At 53.6% G+C, this 27,181-nt stretch overlaps 1 protein-coding gene across 3 annotated transcripts in view; it reads left to right on the top strand.

Moving 5' to 3' along the window:
* The window catches only part of ABCC8 (ATP binding cassette subfamily C member 8), a 72,927-nt gene that overhangs the window by 28,057 nt on the left and 17,689 nt on the right, over positions 1–27,181 (top strand). For all 3 annotated transcript variants that reach the window (XM_027579534.1, XM_027579535.1, XM_027579536.1), the window contains exons 9-21: positions 339–473; positions 841–1,003; positions 9,829–9,869; positions 11,054–11,199; positions 12,939–13,044; positions 13,208–13,324; positions 13,706–13,781; positions 14,496–14,601; positions 22,608–22,640; positions 24,366–24,401; positions 24,999–25,097; positions 26,196–26,280; positions 26,932–27,012. In XM_027579534.1, the coding sequence (XP_027435335.1) occupies positions 339–473; positions 841–1,003; positions 9,829–9,869; positions 11,054–11,199; positions 12,939–13,044; positions 13,208–13,324; positions 13,706–13,781; positions 14,496–14,601; positions 22,608–22,640; positions 24,366–24,401; positions 24,999–25,097; positions 26,196–26,280; positions 26,932–27,012 (1,224 nt within the window). The remainder of the gene's footprint in view (positions 1–338; positions 474–840; positions 1,004–9,828; positions 9,870–11,053; positions 11,200–12,938; positions 13,045–13,207; positions 13,325–13,705; positions 13,782–14,495; positions 14,602–22,607; positions 22,641–24,365; positions 24,402–24,998; positions 25,098–26,195; positions 26,281–26,931; positions 27,013–27,181) is intronic.

The following is a 27,181-nucleotide window of genomic DNA, read 5'->3' as shown; positions in this document are numbered from 1 at the left end:
TCACTTTTCTCCCCGCGGGAGGGAACTGTCAGCTTGGACAGCCAGCAAACAGAACAAAGGGTGCTGTTACACCCGTTGTGCAGCCTCAGCTCCGAGACTCCCATCTGGAAGGTAGATTTGGAGAGAGTTAACGCCTCAGCGGGCTGGCGGATAAATGCAGTTAGCCATCAGCCCAGAAAGCCACTGCTTGTGCAGATATCCCATCATGTTAATACCTCTTTCTGAAATTGCTTTGTCACACCTCCTCCTCTGGCCCCCGGGGACAGCTGGAAATGGCACCCCCTCCCCCAGGGCAGCCAGCAGGTCAGAGGAAACTCACCCCCGTGACCCTCCCCCAGATCATCGTGGGTGTGATTCTCCTCTACTACATCCTCGGCGTCAGTGCCTTAATCGGGGCAGCTGTCATCATCCTACTGGCCCCTGTGCAGTACTTTGTGGCCACCAAGCTCTCCCAGGCCCAGCGGAGCACACTGGTGAGTGAGTGTCCCCGGTGTGCTCAGGCCCCCTTTCCCCAGCCTTTCCCCATGCGGCTGCTTGCTTCCTCTCCCTGTACGTCAGCAAGGCTCCTCGCTCTTCCCCCAGATGCCGCCAAACAGCCACGCACAGGTGCACACACACACGCACAGCCACACTGTCATTGGCCCTGAGCAGATCACTTCACTGGCCAGGCCTCAGTTTCTTTGTCTGTGAACGGGGATGAATGGAGAAGTCAGGGGGCATCCCCATGGGCACAGGAGCTGGGCACTGTCTGTGAAATGGTGAGGGCATTGACTCGGCTCCTTCCTCTTGGGTGGGATGGGTGCAAAGGAGACTCCTTTCTGACTTGGTGACCGCTGGCAGGAGTATTCCAACGAGAGGCTGAAGCAGACCAACGAGATGCTCCGTGGCATCAAGCTGCTCAAGCTGTACGCCTGGGAGAACATCTTCTGCACCCGTGTGGAGATGACCCGCAGGAAGGAGATGACCAGCCTCAGGGCCTTCGCTGTGTACACTTCCATTTCCAGTGAGTCCCCGCGACCAGCCAGCCCCATGCTCTGCTGCTTGCATGCTGGGAGAGGGTGTTCAGGGCTTGCGGCGGGGAGTGAAGGTGGCAGAAGCAAGAGACATTGGCATCCCCCAATCCAGGGGAGCCTCAAACTGTCTCTTGGAGCAGAGCCCCCAGAAGTCACAGTGTCCTCAGTCACTTACCCAGCAAATGTATATCGACAGCCTGCTGTGTGCAGGGCACTGTCCTGGCCCTCGAGACACAGTGATGACAAAGACGAGGGAGGTCTTTTACACTCCACTGAACTGATCTCTTATTGGGAGGCAGCCGTACATTTACATAAACAGCAACAGTTTTGAATTCTTGGGGGCCTGAAGACTCACTGCCCTGGAGCAGCTACAAGGAAGCTTACACCTACCTGGGGTATCAGAAGGAGAAAGGTTCTTCTTAAAGAACAGAAGTTCAAACCTGAGGTACTCACAGATGTAGGGACTGAATCCAAGTAGTTAGGAAACCCCAAGCCCAGCATATATATACGGGAAAAAAATAAAGACCAAAACTGGTAAAACCCCTAGGTCCTAGCAGACACACATATTACAAGTACTTTCCAGAGAACATGGAGCTCCACCGAAGAAAAATGTACCACCTGAGTATGAGCCATCAAATGCAAAACAACAGGGGAATTATTCCCTCGGTACCTGGAAATGATAAGACACTCTGAAAAAGAGATCATAAACTAAGCATGTCCAACCTAATTAAAGAGCTAACGGAAGGTGTTAAACCCACAAGGTAAAACAGAAAAGCATCAGGGGGAAAAGGGGCAAAAGGACTTCCAGAAATTAAAATTTTGGTTGTTAAAATTAATTTGCTGGACAGGATCCCCAGGCCAGGCCAGGGCTTATGGAAGTCAGGCGGCTGATGGAACCCTGGCCCAAGTTGCTGTTACAGTTGGTCTAGGGGCTTCCGAGGACCCACCCTGTTGCGCTTAGTGCCCACGTGCGTGGTTGGGATGGAGATAGCAGCTGGCGACCTCACGCTGGTTCCCTGGCCTGTCCAGTTTAAGAGCCAGTGTGGTAGGAAGGGCCAAGGAAAGGCCCCGGAGAGAGGAAAAGAAGGAGACAAAAATGACTCAAGTGTGAGGCTTAAATGAATTAACATACCTGAAGAGAACCTTTGTGAGTTAAAAGACAGATCTGTGGAAGTTCCATAGAATGGGGCAAGGAGACGCAAAGAAAGTGTTTCCTGCCGGTTGAGAGAACCATTTCACAGATGTGAAATGGGGGGCCGGAGCGGGGTGTTTTCCTGAGGTCGCTCCTGAGGTCAACGGCATGGCTCAGACTAGATCCGCTGGAGGCTCGTGCTATTTTCCACCAATGGCTGGGCCCCTATGTGGGCTGAGGAAAACTTAGGACTCTATGGGGCCCCATTTTCAGACGATTTTCTCTGAGTAGGAGAGAAACAACCAAGAATGGGCTCTGATGGGCCTGGGAGACGGGGGAGGAAGTTAGAAGAGACACACTCGGCTGACCACCACCCCCAGCTGAAGTGGGTTCTTTTGGTGTGCCAGGAAGAAACACCGCTGTGGGGGTCACCGGGGGTGGGCCGGGAGTGGAGGGTGCACTGGGCATGCCTCCCAGATAGGGTCATGGAGAATGAGACGGCCACTCAGGTCTTCTGTGTGTTCCTGGTGTTCATATTGCCTAAAGAGAGGGTCCAGGGGGGCCAGGTGGCTAGCATCCAAGCTGGAGTTTCTCCCAGGGCAGGACTTACACTGAGCACCCCAAGTGTCTCACTCCCTGTGTCCATCCAGACCATGGTGTCCTATGGCCCGACCATCCATGGCACCAGTCATGGCGTCTTTCTGCAGAGAGTCCTGCTAGGGCCTGCTTTTCTCAGAATGGAGTTGTGAACATGGCAGGCAGCGTGGCTTCCTGGAATCCTCACCGAGACACTCCAGGTTCCTGGTGTCTCCCCTTGACCCTCAGCCCTGACCATGCGTGTTCAGGGCCTCTGAGCACCCTCAGGCTGGGCACGCCACAGGATTGGTAGGAGAAATTGGAAAGGAACATGTGGGGAGCTGAGAGAAACCAGTGTCTGAGCCCCAGGCCCTCTTCCTTCTTCCCCCTGTCAGCTCTGCCTGCCCCTGGGCCTGGTTGTGGTAACAGTAACCCCACACTGCATATAACCCAGGTGAGGACACCTGGCTTCCAGACATCTCACCAATGGGAACAGCTGCTGAGGTGGAGGAGGGTTTCCCCCCACAGCTGGGTGACTGCCTCTTCCAGCAACAGCATAACAGGGTGGGGTAGGGCAGGCTCCCCATTGCTGCGATGGGAGCTAGGGAAGGGAAGCAGCAAGGAAATTGGGGGCACTGGGGCCCCAAGATTCCTAGCAGCAAAGTAAGGGCAACCACAGGTCACATCGATGGGGGCAGCTAACAGCTACTTTGCTCCGAGGAGGTGTATGCTCGTGTCCTGCATTCCAAACTACAACCTGGGATGTATTGTATATAAACAACATTGTGTGATGCCTAGGTTCCCAGGTTAGCCCACTGAAGCCTATCTAGTAGGTCTTCTTTGTCCCGCAGAGCCCTCAGAAGACAAGCCATGGCTTTATAAAGGTCCTGGGGCCAGGAAGACGTGGGGGAAAGAAGATGCCATGTTGTCAGGGGCTGAGATGACTGTGTTAGGAGTGAGGGGCTCTGGAGCCAAGCAGGGGTCTGTCCAGGGCTCAGCGACCTAGAAGGATGAACAGAACATCCCAGGCTGGTCCCTGGAAGAGGGCAGTGGGAGGGAAAGGGAAGTGCCCTCCCGGAGGGCGTTGAAAGCTAAGTGCTGTTTACTCCAGGTTTGCCCTTCCTGGGAAAGGTCTGTTAGTCAGCCGGGGGGGAGTGGGGAGACGGGGCGGGAGGGGCCCCTCCTGGCTGCAGGTATATGCTGTGAGTGTGTTTTTGTTTACCTCCTCCTGGACTTCCTGCCTTCTGCTCCCTGTCACCAGGGATCAGGACATAGGTCATTAGGCTTGAGGTAATGGGGCATCTTTCCTTCTCTTCCCTGGCGCCAGGCATGGGGTCCTGGCACCGCAGGAGAGCCCCAGAGCCACTCTTCCTGCTGGGGTCCATCCTAGTGCCACCTGCTGGGCTCTCAGTGCAGTCATCGTGTGCCCAGCTGTCAGATGACTGGGCAGATTAGGGTACCTCTGACACTCTGTCAGATGCTCTCGCCATCAGAGCCCTGAGCTGGTACAGGGCAGGGCAGGGCAGGGGGCTGGGAAGGAAATGGATACCGTTTCCCTACCATCAAAATCCAGAATTGAAGAAAAAGAGATGCAGGTCACTTAGCGGGGGTTGAGTGAGCCCAGCCTGGGTGCCCAGCCCTGTGCTAAGCCCTGGGAGGGGTGCAAGAGACAATACGTGGTGCTCCCCGTTTTCCAGGACTTTCTGCTCTGCTGAGAACTCAGAGCTGCCGTACACGAGACAGTGCGGCGGGGAGCACTGCGTGGCATGGACCTGCCCTGTGCTGGCTGCCTAGCGAGCCTGATGGCATTCAGTCCTCACCATGGCCTTGTGAGCTGTGTGGTCTACTGTCCCCATGTGCTGAGGCTCAGGGAGGTGAAATGACTGGCCCAGGTCCTCAGCCAGTAAATGGCAGAGATCAGAAAAGAAGGAAGCCCCTATGGGCTGGGACTTCACCAGAGCTTCCTGCAAGAGGTGGCTTGAGCTGCACCTCGTAGGATGGGCAGGGTTTCAATGAGTAGAAAGTAAAGTAGGGAAAAGCTGGAGGCAAGTGCTGGGGCCACTCCCCTGAGAAGTCGGTTCCTTTTTTCCCTACAGAAGCTGGTGACTCTAGGTGTCCAGCCCCACCATGTATTGGAGGACAAGCTTTGCAGGAGTGACAAAGGGGTCCTAGGCCCTACCCGTGGACCAACAACCATTCGGCCAGTTCATGGTGTCCTTCGTTCAGCACCCATCCCAGGGCCTTCTCTCTGTGCCAGACTCCACCAGGGCCTTGCGCATTAACGAGGGGGCAAGCACGATCCTCTCCCTCCCAGCCTTGAGAGAGACTGTGCTATGAACATTGGCTGTGAATGAGGCCAGCGCCAGGGGCTCAGTTCCAGATGCCCTGCTTTCTCTTTTGTGGTACTTACCTGACCCTGGCCTCTTTTGTTTCTCTCATCACTTAGCTGATAAATGTTTACTGAGTGCCCATGACGGGCCAGGACCTGGGCCAGGACCTGTGCCAGGCACAGGGGATGTGGTGCTGAGAAGAAATTGTGGTCCTGCCTGTGGGTTCCTCAGAGTCTTGCAGGGAGGCCAGATGTGTAAGTGTGTTGTGAGTGAGAGGAACAGAAGGGGGTATTTGAGGTGCCTGTAGAGTTCTATCCAACCTAGTCTGTACAGTAGTGGGTGTCAAGGAAATCTTCTCAGGGGTGCCCAAAGGATGATTAGAGGCTAGCCCGATGAGGGGAAGAATGTTCCAGGCACAAAGACCTAGAGGTGAGAAGGATGATGGTGTATTCAAGCCTGGAGCATAACTCGGCGGGGAGATGGTAACAAGACCCGATGGTGTGCTGTGTTCAGACCCCTGGACTTTCTCCCAAGGCAGGAGAGCCACTGAAAGAGTTTAGGGAAAGGACAGGTGTGTTTGCCATCACTTCCCGTGTTCTGTGGTGAAGGGGCTTCGGTCTTCCCAGCTGGGTCTGAACCACAGCCAGGTGGGCCCTCCGTGTCCGGAAAAACAAAAAGCGAAACCCCAAGCCCAGCTGTGCCACAGATAGGAGCGTGGGGGTGGGCAGGGTGGTGCTGGCGAACCTCAGTCTCAGGCCACCCAGCACCTGCCAGGGCCCGGCTGTTCTTGGCGAGTCTTGCCCCTGTCCTCCTCTGTGGAGCCCCTGACTCAGAGCGGGAAGTGTTGCACGACACGGTGACCTCCAGACCTGGTCCCCCTTCCTCCTCCGGCTTCTGTGAATTTCCTCTTCAAAGTCTGCCCTTCCTTCCACTGGCTGGCGTAGCCACAGTGTGCAGCTGGTGCAGATCCTGGCCTGCTTGGGCCGAGAGGTGGCGGAGGGAGAGCGGGGAGGTGCATCCGTGAAGGGGCAGACTCAGTGTGCCTGTGGGCCCTCCAGCCACGTTGCCTCCACTGTCAGCAGCAGACCGCCCTTTCCCTGCCCTCTGTCGACCGTGGGCCGACCATCCGACTGGGTGCATTGAAAATACATTTCCCCTCTGGCAGGTGCACCTGCAGTTAGGCCCCGCCTGGAACCTGCCGCCGCCCCCCTGCCCTCCATGGAGACAAAGATGAAGCTAACCAGAGGCACGAGTGGCCGGCTGTGTCCCGGACACATGGCCTCTGAAATATTTATCAATGCGGTGGGAATGAAAAGCTCCTGGTACTGCGGGGCAGGCTGGGGCACCCACGAGGCCAGGCGGTGTTTCTTGAGCAAAGCCAGGAGGGTGGGGGGGAACGGGTGGAGAGGGTGGCTGATCGGAGCCCTGCTTGGGTTTGGACTGATTTGTTGTTTGCTTTGGGTCCAGGGCAGTATGAAAAGCTGACACAACTGTTAACTACTACACTCCCAGGACCCAGCACAACACCTGGGACAGAGAAGATCCTCAACAAGTAATTTTTGAAAGAATACTTCTTAAAGGATATTTGGAGAGGAGGCTGTTAAAACAACACAGACTCATATGTCTACACCGTTCCAGAAAGACTTTCACTTTCAAACTTGGCATGGCGGGCCTGCCTACATGCTATGACACTTTTCCGAAACGGTAGCACACTCACACAGGATTTCCTAATCTTCTGCTTTCACTTAGAGCTGTTTCACTGTACTACCTGCTCCCTAGCATTTACGATTTGAGCACTATCATGTTCTTCTCCCGCCCCCACCCCCCTAGTTCCCCTGGCACGGCCCCCACCCCCCACCCAGATCAAATCCAAATGAGTCAGCCCACCCCACGCCAATTCTTGGTCATATTTCCCACCCATCCACCACCTTTAATGTCTTATGGGACGTTATGGGGTTCAGGAAAACGGAGGCAAGGCCTCAGGTCTTCAACTCATGACAGCTGGGACACCCCACTCCCTTCCCCCCACCCTCACTGGGTACCAGAGTGTCTGCTGAGCTCAGAGACCCGCCAGAGCCTGCAGCGCCCCTGGTTCCCGCCATGTCCACCCCAGGGCCCAGTGCAGTGGTCTTCAGAGAGGCCTTGACAACACAAGCAGCTGGTGATTCTCTTTCCCCAACCCCCGCCCTGAACGGGACCCAGAGCTCCCTGCACAAACGCTGTCCTTCCAGGAGAGGGTGAGGGAAATGGAAAATTACATTTTCATTCGCTAATGTCTCCATACAACAACAGAACAGGGCAGAAATTAATTATATCATATACATTCTCCACACTGCTGCATCAGCGTTGGAAAACTCATTTTCAAATTTATTTATAGCTTGTCTCATTCCTCAAAGGAGTTCAGGCCGCTGCAAGAAAAAAGGAATAAAATAGGAAAAAAATAAATTAAAAAAAAAATCACGACCAGAGAAAACATGCAGTAGAACAAAATGTCAATTATCACACATTTCTGACTGCAAAATCTCCCCTAGAGCTGATGTACCACATTTACTAAAACAGCCAGTTGGCATTGGATGTTGCCAATTTCTTTCGTTTCGGGTGGTTTATTGCTGTGGTTGTGGTTTTGTTCTGCTGTAACAGATAGCACTGCAGCTAACACCGTCTTGCTGAGGGCTTTGTGCTTCTCTTGAGTGATTATTCAAGATAAACTCCCGGGAGAGAGATTACAGGATCGGAAGGTCTGAACTTCTGTGTGGCTCTAGCTAACAAAGCACCAGATTGCTTTCTAAGCAGAGTTGTGCCAATTTGCAACCTAACTTCTAGCCTATTCTTGAGCTGGGAGTTGAGCCCCCGGTGTGCGGGAGGGGGGTCTCAGCCTGGGGCAGGGGGCCTCGGGGTGGTGCTTATTGATGGGGACAGGCAGAAGAGAAAAAGACGGAAGCCCCTGCCTGAAAGGAGCTTTTGGGAATAATTGGCCCTGGAGGGGATGAGCATGGCCACCCCAATGTTTAGAGCCGTATGGCTGGTGATGGTCACAGGTCCAGGCCTGCTGGTGTCCTCCTGTCCCTCCCTCTCTCTAGCCTGATGGCTGTGCTATGTCCTACATCCCTGAGCTGGGTCCCCCACACCGTAGGAAACCCGATAATGTTGGTACTGCCCCCTGCCAGAGACTCTGAGGGAGCGCTGCAGCCTGTGGAGGGTACCTGGAGACCATAGCACCTTCTTCAGGAAGGGCAGTTAAAGGTCAGGTATTATATTGGTATCGATCAAAAGCCTTATGGTCAGAGAGATTAGCAGTACCCACAAGAGCAACAGCTGTATCTCCTCCATGAGACTGGGAACTCTCCAATGGCTGGGGCTGTTTCCCTCTTCAGATGAGGAATTCCCCCCAAAAATGGGCCCGATATCTTTCCTGTCTGCTGGGGAACCGCCTAGAGCATGTTGTCTGTGTCCCCATCATAACAGGGGCTTCCTGAGAGCATAGTTCCGTCCCCTTCCTCAGACAAGGACCCCCTATGGCCAGAGGCCATGCTCGTGCCCTCACTTGGGGTCCCACACATCCAGAATGCACTGCGTATGTCCTAGCTGGTAACGGATTCTTGGAATAAGTAGACAGTCAGCTTCTTGGAATCGTGTTGACCATCTGTAACGCCTCAGCGTCTCCAGAGACTTCATCATTCATTAGATAGGGGCCATGTGCACAGGCTGATCCCTTGGCGTCTGGCTCCTGGCTCCTTCTGCTTTAATTTGGCTAATTATACAACCAGACTCCTTTCTAGGCTGGTCTGGAAAAGGCTCCTGGAAGGAAGGGGGAGGTCATGGGAAGATGGCAGCTAGGATAGTCATCTCTTACTCCAGGAGGGCTGCTCTCTGGAAATTTAGGCCTGGGGTCAGGGCTCTCTCCAGCATCTCACACCTTGGGCCAGAGGAGCGTGACCTGTGGAGCAGAGCTAAGCTCGTAGCCTGTGAGGTGTGATGTTCAGGCAGCATCCCGGGCTCACGGAGCCTATTCCATACATTATTATCCCCTCTTACCTTGGAAGAAGCCAGAGCATGTGAACAAGTAAATTCAAGTTTACAAAACTCAGGTGAAGAAACCGAAGCGCAGGAAAGGTAAGTGACCTGCCCGAGGTCAGGGTCTCCACCCTCCTCTGACTTGAAGTCCGGCTCTCGTGGCTCTCTGGAATCCCTGTGAAGGGCCCAAGGGCCACAGCAAACCAACTGCCCGCCTGGGCATGGACGCTAAGCCTTGGAGCCAAGGGAGACGCTCTTTCAAGCTGTCCTTAGTTCCTAGTACTTCAGTGTGAGTGAGTTCGAAACCCTTCCCAAGAGCCTTGAGAGGTTAGCAGTCCCCTAAGCCTCAGAGAGAACCTGGCTTGAGGGGACACAGGGACCGAAGGCAGAGGAAGGGCTAGCAACCTAGTGCCCCCAGAAACAACTGCTGACATCGCAGTTGCCCAGAGACAGTCACCTCTCCGATCCTTCTCTCACCACCTTGCACAGGGCTTCCTTCACACTGGCCCCTGGAGCAGAATAGAAGCACTGAAGCTTCTGTCTAAAGGCGGGGTGTCAGACACAGGGGACAAAAGTCCTGAGGGAAGCAGGGTAAGGAGCTGGAGGGACCGCAGGGCTGGAGTTCCGCCCCTCCCCTGCCCAGCTCTGCCCTGCTGGCTGCAGAAAGGACCCCCGGGCCGCACTCCCTCTGGGCCACCCTGGGCAGCCTCATCTGTAGCCATCTCATCCCTCCCACTAACCTTCCCTTGTGCTTCCTCCACAGTTTTCATGAACACGGCCATCCCCATTGCAGCTGTCCTCATCGTAAGTGGACCCCTTCTCCATCTCCGGCTGGGGTGGGTGGCAGAGCACGGCTGTAGCGAGAGGCCACCCAGGGTTTGGCCTTTCTGCACAAGGACTTTGGATGGTGCGCTTGGCAGTGGGACTGAAAATAGGGCAACAGATTGAAAGTCTGTATGCGGAGCAGGTCCCTCCCCGCGGACAGGCAGGGCACAGGGGCCCCTGCCTCTGGGCCCGGACCGACCAGCAGCTTAGGCTTTAAAGAGATCTCGCTGTCTTTTCAAAAGAGCTATCAAACTCCTAAATTATAAAAGTAAGACGTGTTTATTGCAGAAACATTGGGAAATTCAGAAAGGAAAGGACGAAAAGAATTTAAATCACCCATAATCCCACTGGCAACATCTTTAATGTGTTTTTTCCCAGTCCCTTTTTAAGGCACATAATATGACATTTTTACAAAAATAGGATTGTGCCATACATGCAGTTTTGTAACCTGCTTTTTGAAATTTAAGAACATGGCGCCAACAATGGCGCCATTAAATATTACAATGGAGGTTTTCTAAAGCGATTTTGACCCAAGCTGTGTGGGAGCCCAGCAGTGGGGCCCCAAGGTGTGCCCCTCCAGAAAGGCCCAGGCCCCCACCAGCCCAGGGCTCCCATCCAGCTTCTGTGACGGCCACAGTTCTTTAAAAAGATGCATTTGCTCCCCGCCCCCCAACTCCCCCCACCGGGGCCGGTGTCCCTGAGCTGTGGCGAGTTCACAGCCTGTCAGGCACCCTTGGGAATTCACTTTTGACATGATTTATTGGGCTGGGTCTGACCTGGATCCTTGGGGAACTCTGGGTAACAGAGGCTGCTGAGCCGGCCAGGTAGCCGGGGGCGGGCACAGAGAGGGGGTGGTTTGGGAATGATCGTGTGGACATTTTCCCCGACTGAGGACTGCTGTCTGAGGGAACAGAGCTGACCTACCCCGAGGGCTCCTCTCTGGTCATTCCTGGCCAGGAGGGGGCAGGGCACAGGGCAGCAGCTCCGGCCCTCCAGCTTGAAGTCCTAAACTTGCTGGAGACGTTTCCAGGAGGTGACTGAAGATGATGAACGAACTGAAAGTTCTCCTTGGGTCCCCCGTTCCAGCCCAAGGGCTGAGCGCTGCCTGTGGGGGAGAGGCCCAGGCTCTGAGTCACACATGTCCCATGTGCCTCCGTCCACAGACCTTCGTGGGCCACGTCAGCTTCTTCAAAGGGGCCGACTTCTCACCCTCGGTGGCCTTTGCCTCCCTCTCGCTGTTCCACATCCTGGTCACACCACTGTTCCTGCTGTCCAGCGTGGTCCGGTCCACAGTCAAAGCTCTCGTCAGGTGAGAGGAGAGTCCAGCAAACACACCGGACAGGCAGCTCATGTGGTGGCCCCAGGGCTTGCGCCCGTGACCACAGCAACTACAGCTGTTTGGTCCAAGACATGCTTCCCCGTTGACCTGGGCCACCCTGAAGGTGGTCAGAGTTGGCCAGAGGGACTTAGCCATGTGCGGCTCCCCTCCACGCCATCCCTGAGAAGGAATTAGGCAACTGGCTTACGTGCCTCCAAGGAGAGGGAACTCAATGGCACCTGCAAGACAACTCTATTTAAAAAAAAAAAAAAGAAAGAAAAAATGCAACGTTGAGCCAGAATTGGTATCTCCTCGTAAATTCTACCCATCAGTAGTGGTTCTACCCTCCAGAGCCCCACAGAATGAGCACTGTGCCTTCCCGCATGGCAGCCCCTCGGATTTCAGAAGGTATCCACCGAATCTTTGTCTTCCTCAGGCTGAACATCCCCTCTTCTTTCCACGGGTCCCAGAGCCTTCCCAACCCTGGTCAGTAAAGCAGCTTTCCCCTAAGTGCCTGCATGTCCTGTCCCTGGTTAGCTTGCAGCTCTGGGAGGTCCCCCACTGCTGGGCTCTAGAGCCCTGTGGCCACTCTCCCAGAGGCGTCACCCTCTTGGGAATGAAAACCTGAGGGTAGAGGCCTGAGGTTTTGGCTGGGGAATTCCATACCTGGAGTGTGAAGATCTCCTGGAACCTCTGAAAGAGTTCCTTGAAGGCTAGAGCTTGCCACGCCTCTGGGGAGAGCCATGCCACCTCCCATTGCCAGTGAGACCAGCCGGTAACAAATGTGCTCTGTACCCAAGCCCCTTCAACCTTGAGGAAAGTGACATGCCCTGACCCATAAGACCCTAGCAGGTCCTAGGCAAGCTGGCAAGGTGAAATAGCTGTTGAAACCAAGTCGCTGATGGAAGGAGCAACTTACATGAGGAAGCTCTGACCAGGGCTCAAGGCTAGAAGGGGGCAAAACTCAGCAGAATTGTGGTCAAAGGAGTATATAACTAGGGAGTAGTTAAACCAGGGCTGGGAAAAGATTAGCTCCCATGTCCAGGCTTGGCTGTGCTGATTCAGTTTAATCGGCCATGGCATTGTTACCTCTGATGATCACCCCTCCTCGCCCACCCCCACCCCAGCCCAGCTCTGTGATTCTGTATAGAAACCACAGGTTCAAGGATGCAGCCCCTGTTGGAAATCCCTGGTGCTGATCCAGCATTTCCATACGCAGAAACTCCTAATCTCACTCTGAGGCCAGACTATCTGAGGCCTTCTCCTCCTTGAGTTGGGAATAATGACACCTTCCCCAGTGGAATTTAATTGTATGCTTATAAAGCATTTAACGCAGTGTCTGGCCTATAGTACATGCTCAATAAATACTAGCTATTGTTAATAACCGATCCCAATCCTAACTAACCTTAACACTGACCAAACTTAACTCCAAAAGTAACTGATAAAGCCCAACACCAATGAACCAGCTTTAACATTTAACTAACCCTAAAACTAACCAATCTCACCCTAACCCAGGCCCACTGACTGGTCAACCCTAACAAATCCAGGTAACACCGACTGCCCACCCCGGATGCCCGCTGGTCTGGCCCCCTCCAGTGTGGGCTTTGCGGGGACAGCACCGCAGGACCCAGAACCTTCTCAGAGCTGCTCTCTCAGGGTGCGCCCTCCTCCCTCTCCCCTCCCCTCTGCCCCTGGCAAGGGTGAGGGGTGTCTCTGTGCTTCCTCTGCAGTGTACAAAAGCTGAGCGAGTTCCTGTCCAGTGCCGAGATCCGCGAGGAGCAGTGTGCCCCCCGCGAGCCTGCGCCCCAGGGCCAAGACAGCAAGTACCAGGCAGTGGTGAGTGCCTGACATTCCCCCGCCACTCTCGGTGTTTTTCTCTAGTGCCTGTAGCTTGTGTCCTGGCGTGTCCTGCTTCCACATTTCCTCATTGGAGAGGGAACTCCCTTCCGTGCACAGCTCCCACCCCTATGGACCCTTACCTCTTCCTGACCATTCCCAGCCCCTTAAGGTTGTGAACCGCAAGCATCCAGCCCGGGAGGACTGTCGGGGCTTCACGGCCCCACTGCAGAGGCTGGCCCCCAGTGCAGACGGGGATGCTGACAACTGGTGTGTCCAGGTGAGTCCTGGACCTTGCACCCCCATACCTGGCCCCCCAGCACCATTCCAGGAGGGAGCTCAGCATCAGAGATCTATGTGCTGAGTCCTCTGCCCTGGAGGTCACCCTGCCTGCTGGGAGGGTTCATTGCAGTCCCGAAACCAGGGACAACTCTTCCTTCTCCATTGAATGGGGGAACGTGTGACTGTCCTCTTGGAGAGGGTGCTTCGGGCAGGGATCAGCATGAGAAGGCCATGCCCCTCTACCCTGCCCTAAAAGTGATCCAGGGCCTGAAATCAGTGTTTTTTGGCTTTTGTGGGGGAGGGGAGGCAAGAGACCATTCGCACGAGAACCCAGCTGCCTTTCTGTTCTCTTCCGGGTGGTGGGGTACCACCAATAAAGATCATTGGAGGCTTCTTCACGTGGACCCCTGATGGAATCCCCACACTGTCCAACATCACCATCCGCATCCCCCGAGGTATGGCCCGGCTCACCTCTCCAGCATGGTCCGGGGGTGCGCCCTCAGAGTCATAGCTAAAGTGCCCCCTCCCCATGTCCACTGAATGACAGGGAGAGAAAAAAAAAAATCGGCATGTACTGAGTACCAGCTCAGTGCTCACTCCTGGTGGGTACTCTGGGGTATGAGCACTGCAGAGGGGTGGGCTGCGTCCTCTAGGAGTCCCCGTGCAGGGGGGCGTGCGGCAGCAAGGAAAGGACAAGACCGCAGGACCAAGCATCTGTTGCAGACATGCGGGTGCTTCACAACAAGAAGGGCAGTCCCGAGTAGCCAGGGAAGGCGCTATGGAAAAGGAGGGGTTTCTGAGAATGAGCAGGATCCCTCAGGCCATGAGGCACGGTGGGCATCCTGGCAGAGGCAGTAGCATGAGCAAAGCGTGGAGGTGGGATGGAGATGGGAACCAGAATGGCCTCTGTTGGGACCAGGACGAGCTGGGCTCGCCCTGGGGAGCACTAGCAAGGAGAGCAGCGAGTGCTTAGGAGGGAGCAGGGGACCACTGGTGGAGGAAGGACCTGGGAGGGGTTCCAGAAAGAAAGGCTCAAAGGGGGATTCTAAGTAGGAGGAAAGCAAATGGGGGTCCCAGGGTCGGGTATATCTGTCTGTCTGTCTTTCTGGGTGGTAGTCGTTCAGACTCCCTCCTGCCCCAGTCCCATCTGCTGCCCGCCCTCCCTGCAGGCCAGCTGACCATGATCGTGGGGCAGGTGGGCTGCGGCAAGTCCTCGCTCCTCCTAGCCACCCTAGGGGAGATGCAGAAGATCTCAGGGGCCGTCTTCTGGAACAGGTACTAAATGTATCCTCAGGGCCAAGTTAGTGGGGAGAGCAGACGGTGGGCAGGTGGGCAGCCTTTCTTTCAACTATCCTCAAGGGAGGGTGCATCATGCACTTATGGGGTACTTAACTAATGCTGTTCATTGTTATTCCCACCATCATCATTTGTACTTACTAAACCCTTACTATGTGCCCAGTACTTTGCTAAGTCTTCTGCATGCATTATTTCACTTGATCCTTATGACAACCAGCAAGATAAGGACTGTCAACAGTTCTTGTTTTATCCATGAGGGTTAAACTCTTTGCCCGAATTCACTCAGCTAGTAAGTGGCTGAGCTGGAACTCGAACTCAATTCCATTTGACTCCAAATCTCATATGCACGCTCGGCTACACTGCCTTCCTGTGTGGGAGACTACGGCACAAACATTGGTTTCCGGCTTGGTCATCAGCAAAACCAACACAGACCGCTCAGTGGGTGTTTTGAGGAGCCAGAGATAACCCAGACAGACGTGGGTTTCTGGACAAAGATCACTATCTTAATGAAAGAGCCAGAACCCCAGGTTGAGTCAATCATGAATCTATTATTTATACCCACGTACTTCCAAAAAAAACCACTTGAAACTAGTTGATAAAAGATACATATAAAATAGAAGCTTTTTTAAAAAGCAAAGAAGAGGGGCGCCTGGGTGGCTCAGTTGGTTAAGCGACTGCCTTCGGCTCAGGTCATGATCCTGGAGTCCCGGAATCGAGTCCCGCATCGGGCTCCCTGCTCAGCAGGGAGTCTGCTTCTCCCTCTGACCCTCTTCCCTCTCGTGCTCTCTATCTTTCATTCTCTCTCTCAAATAAATAAATAAAATCTTTAAAAAATAAATAAATAAAAATAAAAAGCACAGAAGAGCTGAGAAGTGAAGAGGGTGGGAAAGATGTACAGAAGCCTGGGTGGGGCCTAGCTAGGGCCCTCTGCCCCCACACCCACAGCCCGGGCAAGGGGGACCTGACAGGTTTATAGAGCCCATTCAGGAATAAGGTTTGCAGCCGATCCATCAGAGTTGTCGACAAGCTTTCCTTACAATCATTTCTAGGGGGAGATTATCATTCAAGAGGTCAGGTTTTTCATAAACCTGAGTGCAGAACTGAGCAGAGAGAAAGGCCCAGTGTCTGAATACCTATAGGGACCTCCATTCCCTGCTTTTCCAAAATGTCCCTGAATGGTGCATCCAACAGATGGCAAGTTTCCCTCCTCTGTGGGGCTGTGGGCTGGCAGACAAGGGCTTTGGGTTTCCTGTGACTTCAGTCTCTGGAGTCTGAATTCCATCAGGGACAGAAGGGCCTCTGCCTCCATTCCCCGTCTTATTTGGGGGATTTCTCAACACAGCCTGACTGGGGAGGTCTTTGTACCAACTGCCCCTTAGGGTTCTGAAGGGAGGAGCCCTTGCCCATTGGCTGACAGTGTGTATCTGTGAATGGAAGATGGGATTATAGGGCCCAGAGATTGGGGCCGCCCCTGGATTCTTGGGTCTGTGTCCCACTCAGCATGAGTCAAACCCCCTCTGGGCCTGGTCCCTCGCCCCCACTTTGTTTATCTCCTCCCCCAGCCGCCAACCTCAGGTGCCCTCACACCAGCATCAGCCCCTCTCTGTCCTCTGCAGAGGCAGCAGGCCTGCTTTGCAGGGGTTCAGCCCTGCCCTGGCCCCCACCTCTTCTCCAAGCTTTGCCAAACCTCAGGCTACTGACTACTGCCGCGTCTGTCTTTGGAAGCCTCTGCCCCAGCCTGGGGGATACAAGGGGCCTCTCTAGGGCAGCCAGCATTGAGCAGCACTCATGTGCCAGGCACTGGGCAAGGCGCTTTATTTACTTCATTGTCTCAGTCAGTCTGCACCAAACTCTGTGAGGTAGACATCATTCATCCCATTTAACAATAAGGAAGCTGAGACGAAGCAAGTGACCCGAGGCCACCCAGCTCTCAAATGGCAGCAGTGGGATTTGTCCCTAGGTGCTCCAGGGCATGGGCTTTCCACTGAGTGCTGAGAGAGAAGGAGCTCAAGAGCAGTGTGAAGAAATTGTTAGCCTGATAGTCCCCAAATCGGCAGCGCTGGTGGCCAGGGCACCTCTCTACCTCGTCAGCAGAGCCACCAACCAGGTGCTCACAGCTCTGTCCTCATATGAGTCTGGGTCGGGGGTTGGTGATGAGAAGGTTCTCGCTTCTCCAGCATCCATTTTGCCCTCCTCCATTGTGCAGCTTCCCTCCCAAGCACAGCGAGGCACATCCTGGCAGCCTGCAGCCAACTGTAGGAAGTTGCAAGACTTTGTTCGCCATGCAACTCAGACTCGTCTCTCTACCTTGATGTATTCACTCCCCCCCCTGTTTATTGAGCGCCTACTGTGTGCCAGACCCTAGGCACAGCGATAGCAATGCAAAGATGATTAAGACACAGCCCCCGCTTTTTTGGGAGGGGGGAAAGGAGATCAGTACCATAATCCAGCACAGAGGAACAACAAGGACCTCTGTGGCCAAGGAGAGAAGGCTCAAGTGGATGTGGTATTTGAGCCTTGAAGGATGAGCAGGGTTTCATCTGATGAAAAAGGCAATGGTAGAAGAGAAAGGTGTTCCGGGCAGGGGTATCGGCATGGGCAAAGGCGTGCTGATGTGAAAGAACATGATTCTGGTACCTGGAGCACTGGAGGTGTGGGATGCAGCGGCAGACAGCAGGAGGGGGGCTGGGCTCGGCTCAGACACCCCCATATACTAGGCCCCGGGGAAATAAGATTTAGCCTGAAGGCTGTAGAGGAATCATGCTGGTGATAAAGGAAGGGGGGGGAGGGGCTGCAGAAAGGGAGACCAGTTGGGAGCTCGTTACAGCGTACACTGGCTGGGAGGAGTCTGGACAGACACGGCTCCGTAGCCATCATCTGCTGCTTGCCTCTCAAAATCCTGGACATGGACGAGCTCTGTCCGGCCCACCTGGCGTGGACAGTGAGTGAGTGAAGTGTGGGGGCTGTGTGTGGAGGGCCCCCTCCCTTGCCTGCAAGCTCCGTGCCTCAGACACTGGGCCCAGGTCCGCAGGGGGAGGAGGCACTTGCAAAGTGAGCCAGGAGCAAAATGGCATTTAACCTGGCAGCCCTTCCTGCAGGTCTGCCTGTCTGCAGCCAGAGGCAGGGGCGATGCCAGGCTGCCCCGATGTTTTTGTCCACGCCGCTGCCAAGGCCTGGTGACCAGGCAGCCGGGAAGAGCTCCAGGAGGCAGAGGGCAGGGAGCTGGGGGATTATGAGGGGCAGAACGGCCAGTGCTCTGGGGAGACGGGTTGGTCTGTACAGCCATTCATGTATTCTTTCAAAGAACAAATGACGAGTATGGCTGAGCAGAAATAAGGAGCAAAATCTCTGGAGGCAGGCTGCCTGGGGTCAGGTCTGAGCTCTGCACTTTGGGAAATGCCGTGACCTTTCTGTACCCGTCTTCTCGTAGTCCCATGGGGTTGATGTGAGGCTTAACCTAGCATGTAGCAAGTACACTATAAATATTATCATAAATATTATTCTTTGACAATGGACTTTTATGGCAGGTACAGAATTCCCCTGTGGCTCTTGAATGCACTCCGGCCTGTCTCCCAGGAGAGATGGTAGTCAGTTCCCTGGGCACAGAGACCATATCTTATTTGTCTCTCTGCATCCACAGAGCCTTTGCTAAATGAACAAACCGGGAACAATTTATAACCTTCAAGAGACTGCCATCATAAATGTGTCTTTACATCTCTCTCCGCCAGCATGCCTTTGCCCAGGCTGTTCTCCTAACTCAGAATTCCACCACACAATTCCCCACCAACTTTTGGAAAGTGGGAGCCCTATTCATGTGTGCCTCACACTGTGTAATGATTATCTGCTCATGTGTCTGTCTCCCCCATGAAACGGAGCTCCTTGAGGACAGGACCGAAGGATTAGTCCACGTTGTACCCCAAGTGCCCAGCACAGGAGGTGTATTTTGTGAACTTCTCTGTGCAGACTACAAAGGAGAAGACCTACCCCAGGGAGCTCACAAGTCCTAGGTGGATAGAGGCATACAGGCGGAGCCCCAGGGTGGGCATGGAGGGTCCCTCAGGTGAGGGCCTGCATTCTGGGCTAAAGATTCACCACAGTGGCCCTGGGCAGACCCGGCACATTGGCCGCCGGCCCCAGGTCTCAGGGAGAACCACGTGGCTCCCAAACATCCACTTTACTAATAGGTGCCTGCCGGTGCCTGGCTGTCTGCTTCGGCGCACTATCAACCTGGGAATCTGCAAACTCTCTCCTTAATATCTAAGAAGAAAACACTTTGATGAAAAATTAATATTAGCAGATATACTCCATTGAAATTCTTTCCCTAGAAATAGGGAATAGGGCCATTACTGACTGCAGGAGAATGATTTTAAATGTCCCCAGGGAGCCGGCAGGAAGCAGGGCCCTGAGGAAAGTGCTGGGGTGGGGAGGAACGTTCCATTTCCTGATGAGGAACTATAAATCAGGCTCCCTGGAGCTCCTGCTGCCCCTGCTCCCACCACCTGCTAAGGCATCCACATAGGAGCTGTTTATTATTTCTGTCTGTGCCCACTCAGGCGGCCTGGGGCCTGCTTGCCCTGGGCTGGCCTCAGAATACTGTGGGGGTTGGTGTGAAGGCTGCCTCCCAAGACCCTTGATGCCCCACCAGGTGAGAAACAGCCTCCTTTCATGACTGCCCTGCTGTCCAATCTGCCCTTGCAGTTCCTGGAGGCTTTGGGGAGTAAGGGCAAAGGGCTCAGGTGACCCCAGGTTTACTGGAGGCAGGTGTGGTGAGGCGGTAAGCAGACAAGATAAGGAGCACGGCATGGAGGTGATGAGGCAGGCTTGGAACCCGATGGTCTTTGGTTGTAGTTCTGAGTCTGCAGGACGGTGGTCCTCGCTTGCTGTTGACCTTGGGCAGGTTATTTTACCTCTCTGAGTTTCAGTGTCCTCACTGGGACAATGAGAAAAACCCTTTCCCCTCTCAGAGACTTGGTGTTAGGACCCAAGGACATTAATTGGAAAGGGCTCTGTGGGTAAAAGGTAACAGGAGCTACGGGCCTGTCAGGGGCAGGATGAAGGGACCCTGGGGACCCAAAAGTTCTAACTTCCTCTTGTAACCTGTTTCTGCCTCTTCCCTGTTTATTGATTGCTGGGGTCTTAGATGAGTGGCGGGCCCATTCGATTCCTCCTCTGTGTGCATCTTTGGGACCATGCACGGAGCTGAAGGGTGATCCCCAGTTCTGCAACCCCACGCCTTGCCTCCAACTAGCTATGAGCTATGTCTATAATATATTCTCCCAGTGTTGCTGAGGTTTGGGCCATGACCCCAATTTTATACAGAAGGAAACAGAGACTCCCCTAAGGGACGGGACTTGCCGAGGATTTCACAACCAGCAAATGGAGAAGCTCCTCAGAGACGCACTTCAGATCGCACATTCTTTCCAGTTCTCTGCGCTGCCTGCCCTCCTGCACTGCCTCTTCCTCTAACCTAGAATTCCCTTCCTCTGTCTGCACTCGGGCCTCCCCTGCTTCAGAGTTCATCTCGGCTCTGACTTCTCGGAGCCTTTCCGCACTCTCTCAGATTTCTTCTCCCCCAGACTATTTTTGAAATTTACATTGTTCTCTGATTCTAGAAGAGCGTCCATTAACTTAGAAAATATAAAACATACACAAGTATAAAGAAGGTAAAAACCACCTAATATCCCATCCCCTGGAAGTTTCCAGTCTTCTCTCTATGCATTTGCAAAGTGTTTGTGGGTCCTTTCCTCCGAAATTTCTATAATACTTTCTTACTCCTACTTTGTTTTGGTCCTCATAACTTTCTGACCTCTGTACCTGTCTGATTTGCTCTACCAGGCGGCGAGCCCTGTGAGGCAGGCTCTGTGCCTTGACTCTGCTGGGTGCGCACACGCATGCCCAGCAACTAGCTGGTTGGAGGGAAGGACATGGGGTTGGAGAACTGGGGAGGAACTGTCCTTCAGCTCAGTGCTTGGTCCCAAAGGTACAGAGGAGGGATGGAATGGTCCCAACACATTTAAGACCCCAGTGATCAATGAGAGAAAGTCCGTGCCACATGTACCATTTTGTAATTTTCAGATGGAAACATCTACACACAAAGCCTTGGGGAGGCTCATTCTAGGGAGGCTGGGGCTATACTAGGAAAAGGTGAAGATGTACTTGGATTCATACCCCAGCTTCCGTTCATCCTAACTGAAACATTGGGCATGTCATGCAAACTCCAAGCCTCAGTTTCCCCATCTATAAAATGGGGGTACTAACACCTCTTTATAGTGTTGTCCTGTGGATGACGTGGTTCATACCAACAACTTCACACTGTGCCTGGCATGAGGATGGCTCTCACTGTGTGCTAGTCTCCCTCCCTCCCTTCTTCCCAAATGACTAAGATGTCAGCCAATAACCCTCCTTTATTACAGGTCTGTCGTGTGCTAAGCAAGGTGGGGGCTGGAAAAGTTGCTCTTCCTGCCTTTAAATCCCACCGGGGATAAAAGACTTACCCAGGAGCTGATTAGAGAGTAAGGTAGTCCATTATACGGGCTAACTGAGCAGCCCAGACAACGATGCAAACTGAGTTAAGGCCGAGAGTGTTCACTGTGTGCTGGGGTCCTCAGGGAGGCCGCAGATGCGCTTTCCTCCAGATAAATAACAGACTTTGCAACTCTGGAAGCAGGCAAGGCAAGAAGATTCCAGAGACAAGCTTCTCTGGGCCATGGCCACAGTTGGAATTTGTAAGCTTTGGTTTTTCATCTGTCTCACGTTACCAGCTGCCCAGAAATTATAGCAATCTGGTGCTTGGGGAACACAAGGTTAGGTGGGGTTGAGAGAAGAGAGGAGAACCCAAAGATCGGAGAACAGAATCTGAGGGGACATGGGACCACACATCCATCAGGATCTCCTCTTAGCTCTGCTCCTCAGGAGGGACAGAATGGAATTCATCAGGCTCCTTTCTGTCCCTGGTTTTGTCCATCCCCGTGTTCCTGACAAATCACAGTGAAATAATGTAGCATGGTCATTAAGAGCATGAAGCTTTATAGTCAGGTAGATCTGTTTCCTCTGCTACGTGCTGGCTGTGTGGCTTTGGGCAAGTTACTTAGCCTCTCTGACCCTCACTTTCTTTGTAAAGTGGAGACAGTCAAAATCAACCTCCTTCGTGTGATTATTTAAAGCTTTAAGAAAGTGATACTATTAGGGTGCTTATCACAGTGCTTACAAAAGCTCAATATAAACGTTAGCTGGTTTTAGTATGATTAAAGTAAGATCTGTATGAAAACAGAGCCAACTGTTTTTCCCCAAATGTGCATGTCAGAAGCACCCATTTCATTGGCAGAGGGCTATTTCTGGAAGGTTGAGAGGTGGTCTGGGGGAGGAGAAAGAGCACCGGCAGAGTTGGCACCAAAATTCAGGTAGCCTCACTCAGTGTTTTCAAATTTTTTTTACTATAATCCACAGTGTGAAATGAAATGCATTTTACATCACAGTCCACTACGTTCATGCATTGATAGATAAGAGAAAAAAATTGGCCAAAAAATACACATCTTACCAAATGCCGTGCACACTTTTTTTTTTTTTTTTTTTAGTGCTATTACAGTTCACTTACTTCACATGCCATTATTGGGTCCCAATCTACAGTTTGAAAGCACTGTATAAATTGATTGTGACCTTGGCAGAGTTACTTTTCCTCTCTGAGCTTTCGTTTTCCCAACTGGAAAACCAACCATCGTGATGCCCAGCCAGCCTCACTGCTGCCCTGAGTTGGCCGGGAGCACAGATTTAGCCTTTGCTATTGGGAGGGTGCTCATCTGGGTGCTGTGGGAGGGACAGAGATTGAGAAGAGCAGTTTGTGCCCCAAGGAAGCCACTTGAGGACACTGGGCAGGGGGGAAGGGGTGGGGGTGGTGGGGATGGCTGCTCTCCAAAGACCTTTGTGATAGAGAGAAAGGCAGTGGAATGAGAAGTAACTGGTGTTGGTTTTTCCCATTTGTGCCCCAGGAGCCTTCCTGATGAGACGGGAGAGGACCCCAGGTACAGCCATGGAACTGGGTTAGAAGTGGGTCCCAACAAAGGGAAGAAGCTGGGGGGCTGGGAGGGCTTGGAGGGGGGTGGGGTACTGAGTCTGGATTGCAGGGTATGCAGCCTACATCATGTCAGAGGCACCGGGCCTTATAACAAGGCATGCTTTCTCAACAAGGGCAAAATCTGGTTCTTGGAGTGAGAAAAAAAATCTTAGACATGCCAGTCTGTGGCCCTTCAAAGGGCCATATAGTATATAAACAGATATATAATATATTTGTGGTTTAAATTTCATGGTGAATGGGGCACTGGCTGGCTCAGTCGGTGGAGCATAAAACTCTTGACCTCTGGGTCGTGAGTTCAAGCCCCATGGTGGGTGTGGAGCCTACTTAAAATAAAAATTTTTTTAAATTAACTAATTAGTTCAAATGTCATGGTAGATAGCAGAAAGTAGCTTCCTGCTTGCCATGGGCTGGTGGGAAGGAAGAAAAGGAGTCACTGCTAATGGGTACAGGGTTTATTTTGGGGAGGTGAGGCTTGCACAATCTTGTGACTCAAGTAAAAACCATTTAACTGGAAAAGAAATGTGGCAGGGAAAAGACAATTCGGGGGGGAAAAAGTGTGTCTAAAAAGACCCTAGGGAATGCTCCTGAAAAAAAAAAGAGAAACACAGCTGTGAGAGAGGAGGTAGATATCCCCCAGGCCAGACAGAAAATGTGGCCTTACTGCTTTATGTTTATTGTACAGGTCTGAAAAAGTCTAGGTGAAATCGATTAATGAGGCTCTGAGACCCTCACAACCCTCCCCAACCTCACATCGGGACACCCTGGCGGGGGCATGCACTCACAACCGGGGAACATTGACTCAACTCTGTAATTACACTCAAGTCCCTGGCCTTGGCTCTGACCCCAGAGTATTTCACTTCCCCATGTTTCCTCTGCCCTTTCTCCCACCTTGTCCCCAAGTGCCAGGGTGTGATGACAGGCCCAGCCTCTCTAGCCACAATAACCATGGTTCTTGAGCCAAAAGGCCGAGCTGACAGTATGTCACCAGTCTGACCTGTGGATGACAACGGCAGGACAAAAGAGCTGACACTAGATCCATTGCAGGCAGCCCAGGGCACGGGGATACTGCTGCTGACCATGCCCCTCCCCGCAGATCCCCCAGATTCCACCGCCGGCCGCTGACAGGGCCGCACGAGGCTTCTCGGCCCTCTGGCTGCCACCACTAGAGCTCCATGGGCCGAAGGTTCCCACACACAAGCTGCGGGCCTGGCCTGGCTCTTTCCAGACAGCCCTCCGTGGCCCAGCTGTTTTGGCAGCCATGTCTGTCTGAGATGAGTCTGTGCATTTGAGCCCCGAAGCAGAGGCTGGAGCCTGGAAGGAGCCACGTATTGGCCTTCATACTCCTGTGACACGGGATTCCCCCCCACACACACACACACACAAGCTTACACCATTGGTGCCTTTCCCCCATTCTCCCTCTCAGCTGGGGCCCTGGGGCCCTCCTCACACACCCCACACATACTGGGGATGTTACACAGGGTCAGGCAGCGGAGGCTCCCCCAGGATGGCCAAGGCCCACTCCTCACCCCTCCATGCAACGTGGGTGGCTGCATCCTTGGTCCCAGGGACTCTGAAGGCACCCTCATGCCGGGTTTGAGGGAGCCCAGATGTCTGTGGAAAAGGTGGTGCATGCATGGGAGCCCTGAAGTTGTGTCTTTTCTTCCTGCTGCAGCCCAGAGCGGGAGCCGGTGGCCGACTCGGACATCAGGTACTGTGCCCGGGAGCACCTGCCCTATGGGCAGGCTTCCTCAGAGGGGCTCTCAGGCCCCAGGGAGCCACGGAACTCTCGAAGGCAGCCCCCCGCCAGCGCCCAGCCCAGGGGCAGGGAAGAGGCCCAGGGGGGCTCTGTACTCCATCAGATGGTTCAGAGGCCTCCACTGCTTCTGAGCACCAAGCTGCCCCCCCTCCTTGTTTTTGGTCTTCAAAAACCTTATCATACTACATGTGGTTTCCTTGGCTCTATTTTTAAAAAGTTCCACTTGGAGAATTACCTGTTAATATCAAAAGCAAGTGGTTTGAGGGCCACTCAGGGAAGCAGGAAATTAGGGGTTGAGGGTTTACTTGGTTTGGTCACATTTTGGGCTCCTCCCAGTTCTGGGTATAGATTCAGGAAGACAGATGACAGGGGTGGGACAGGTCGGTTGCAGGGCAGGGCAGGGTTGAAGACCCAGGCACCAAGCCCGCCCTTGGCCACCGGGGGCCGCAGAAAGCAGACTGCTGCCAAGTGCACCTCCCCAGTCTAAATTACTCTGCTTGACAACTGCCCCTGAGAAGGGCGCCCCTACTCCCACCTGCTTCATTCCAGGAAGAGAGGCCCCGTGGCCTACGCTTCTCAGAAACCATGGTTGCTGAATGCCACCGTGGAGGAAAACATCACCTTTGAGAGTCCCTTCAACAAACAACGGTAAAATCCACTCAGAGGACGACAGCCTGGGGGAGGGAAGAAACTGGTCAAGGGCAGCATCAGCCAGCCCTCCCCAGTACCTGAGCCCCAGCCGGCTGCCCTGCCCCTCCATTGATCACCCCACACCCAGCCATTCTGCTCTCCAGGATGCTTATCTGGATTCCAGCCTGTTCCATATGGCCCATCTGAAAATGATCCAGATGTGCCTGGGCATTGGGGCAGTCCAGCTCCTGTGGGTATGAGGGCAGGAAGGGGGGGGTCGTTGGGTGGAAGCCTTGGTGCCTTCTCTTGAGGCTAAGGGGAAGGCTGACCCAGCTCCCCATTATTCCCTACACCCAGCTCTGCAGCTCATGCACTATTTTCCCTCCAATGATGATAATAATCACTACCATCGATTGAGCTCCGAGGTGCCAAGTGCAGTGTCCCGCTCTTTATATGCGTGGTTTCTTCTAATGCTCACAACCACCCCAGGAGGCAGCTACTATTATTAGTCCCATTCTACAAAGGAGGAAACCAAGGCTCAGAAAGGTTAGGTAACTTGCCCAAGGCCACCCAGCCAATAAGTGAGAGAAATGAGTCTCAAATCCAAGGCTGCCTGACACCCAATTACTTGTCACCAAGACACTCTGATGCCTCCATGCACCCTGGCTGGCACCTGCCCAAGCTAAGAGCTGATCGGGGAAGTATGAGAGGAGCAGGCTGGGCAAATATTTGATCAGCCATCATCATTACTGCCGAAGCCAACCAGCAGTGATTTTTCCCTGGCAGTGCCCCCAGGGTGGGCTCTGGCCACAGTTTCTCCCACTGCACGTGGGCCTGGGGCCCCCTTTTGTCACTTACATGGCATATTTGCTACTATCCAATTTCATCCTTCAAATATTTAACCGGCCCCAAGACTCTGTGAGGTGCTGCCCTCAGCTATTTTGAAGCTCACGTGCTGTTTACCTACACCCAGGCAGAAGGCCATTAAAGCCATTGCTCCCCCTGAGCACAGCTGCCCAGAAGCTAATGACCCTCTGCATGTGCTCAGGTCCGACTCTGGCCAGGCTGATCAGCTGTGTCCACCCCGACCCCCCACCCCTGCCCCAACCACTCCAGGTACAAAATGGTCATCGAAGCCTGCTCCCTGCAGCCAGACATCGACATCCTGCCCCATGGAGACCAGACTCAAATTGGGGAACGGGTTAGTAGCAGCCTCTATAGGTTTTTTTCAGGGCAGGGGCCCTCAATCTCCCCTGACCCCCAGCATGCCCAGAGATCATTCTCAGGGAGAGCAGGTGACTGGAAAATAAGAGAGAGTAAAGGTGGAAGAGCATCCTGCAGTGAGGTCAAAATGATCTCGAGCCCTGGGCGGCTGGCTGTCCTTGACAGGTTTGCAACTCGCGCCTTGCTGGGCTAAGATGACTTGGCATCTCCTTCATTCATGCCCCGTGTATATACTAAGGGCCCACATGATACTGCGGTAGGCCCGGGGTTATCTCCTTCAGGTACCCTGGCCAGGTGGCGCCCCTCCTCCATAAGCTTAGGCAAATAGGATTCTCCCACGACTGTCCTGCTCATGTATGATTTAAATCCCTACTTTCTGTGTCTTAGTTGTCACCAGTCAGACGGTCCCTAGCACCTACATGATGAATCTTCAAAATGTGGGGGCCCTGCTCCCCACTTCTGAATGAATTTAGTAAATGTGTACAAGTTCCTCCTGTCTTCGAAATAAGAGGCAAAGAGGTGGATAGAGCCAGGCCTCCATCTCAGAGAGCTCACAGTCAAGTAAGGGCCAGGACAGTCCTTCCTGAGGGGCTCTGAGACCATGACCTTTCCTCTCCTTTGGTCACAGGGCATCAATCTATCTGGTGGCCAGCGCCAGCGAATCAGTGTGGCCCGAGCCCTGTACCAGCACACCAACGTTGTCTTCTTGGTGAGTGCATTAGCTGGGATCCCCCTTGGGGCCCTCCCTGACTCACTGCCTGTACACACACACACACACACACACACACACACACACACACACCCCAGCCTCCCTCTCCGTGAGTAAACCTCTCCTGCCAGAGATATTACCTAATCATTGATGGGGAAACTGAGGCAAG

This window comes from Zalophus californianus, chromosome 11 (genome assembly GCF_009762305.2).
Source record: "Zalophus californianus isolate mZalCal1 chromosome 11, mZalCal1.pri.v2, whole genome shotgun sequence".
Lineage (NCBI taxonomy): Eukaryota > Metazoa > Chordata > Mammalia > Carnivora > Otariidae > Zalophus > Zalophus californianus.
Note: the sequence above shows the minus strand (reverse complement) of the source record. Positions and strands in the feature narration are given on the sequence as shown.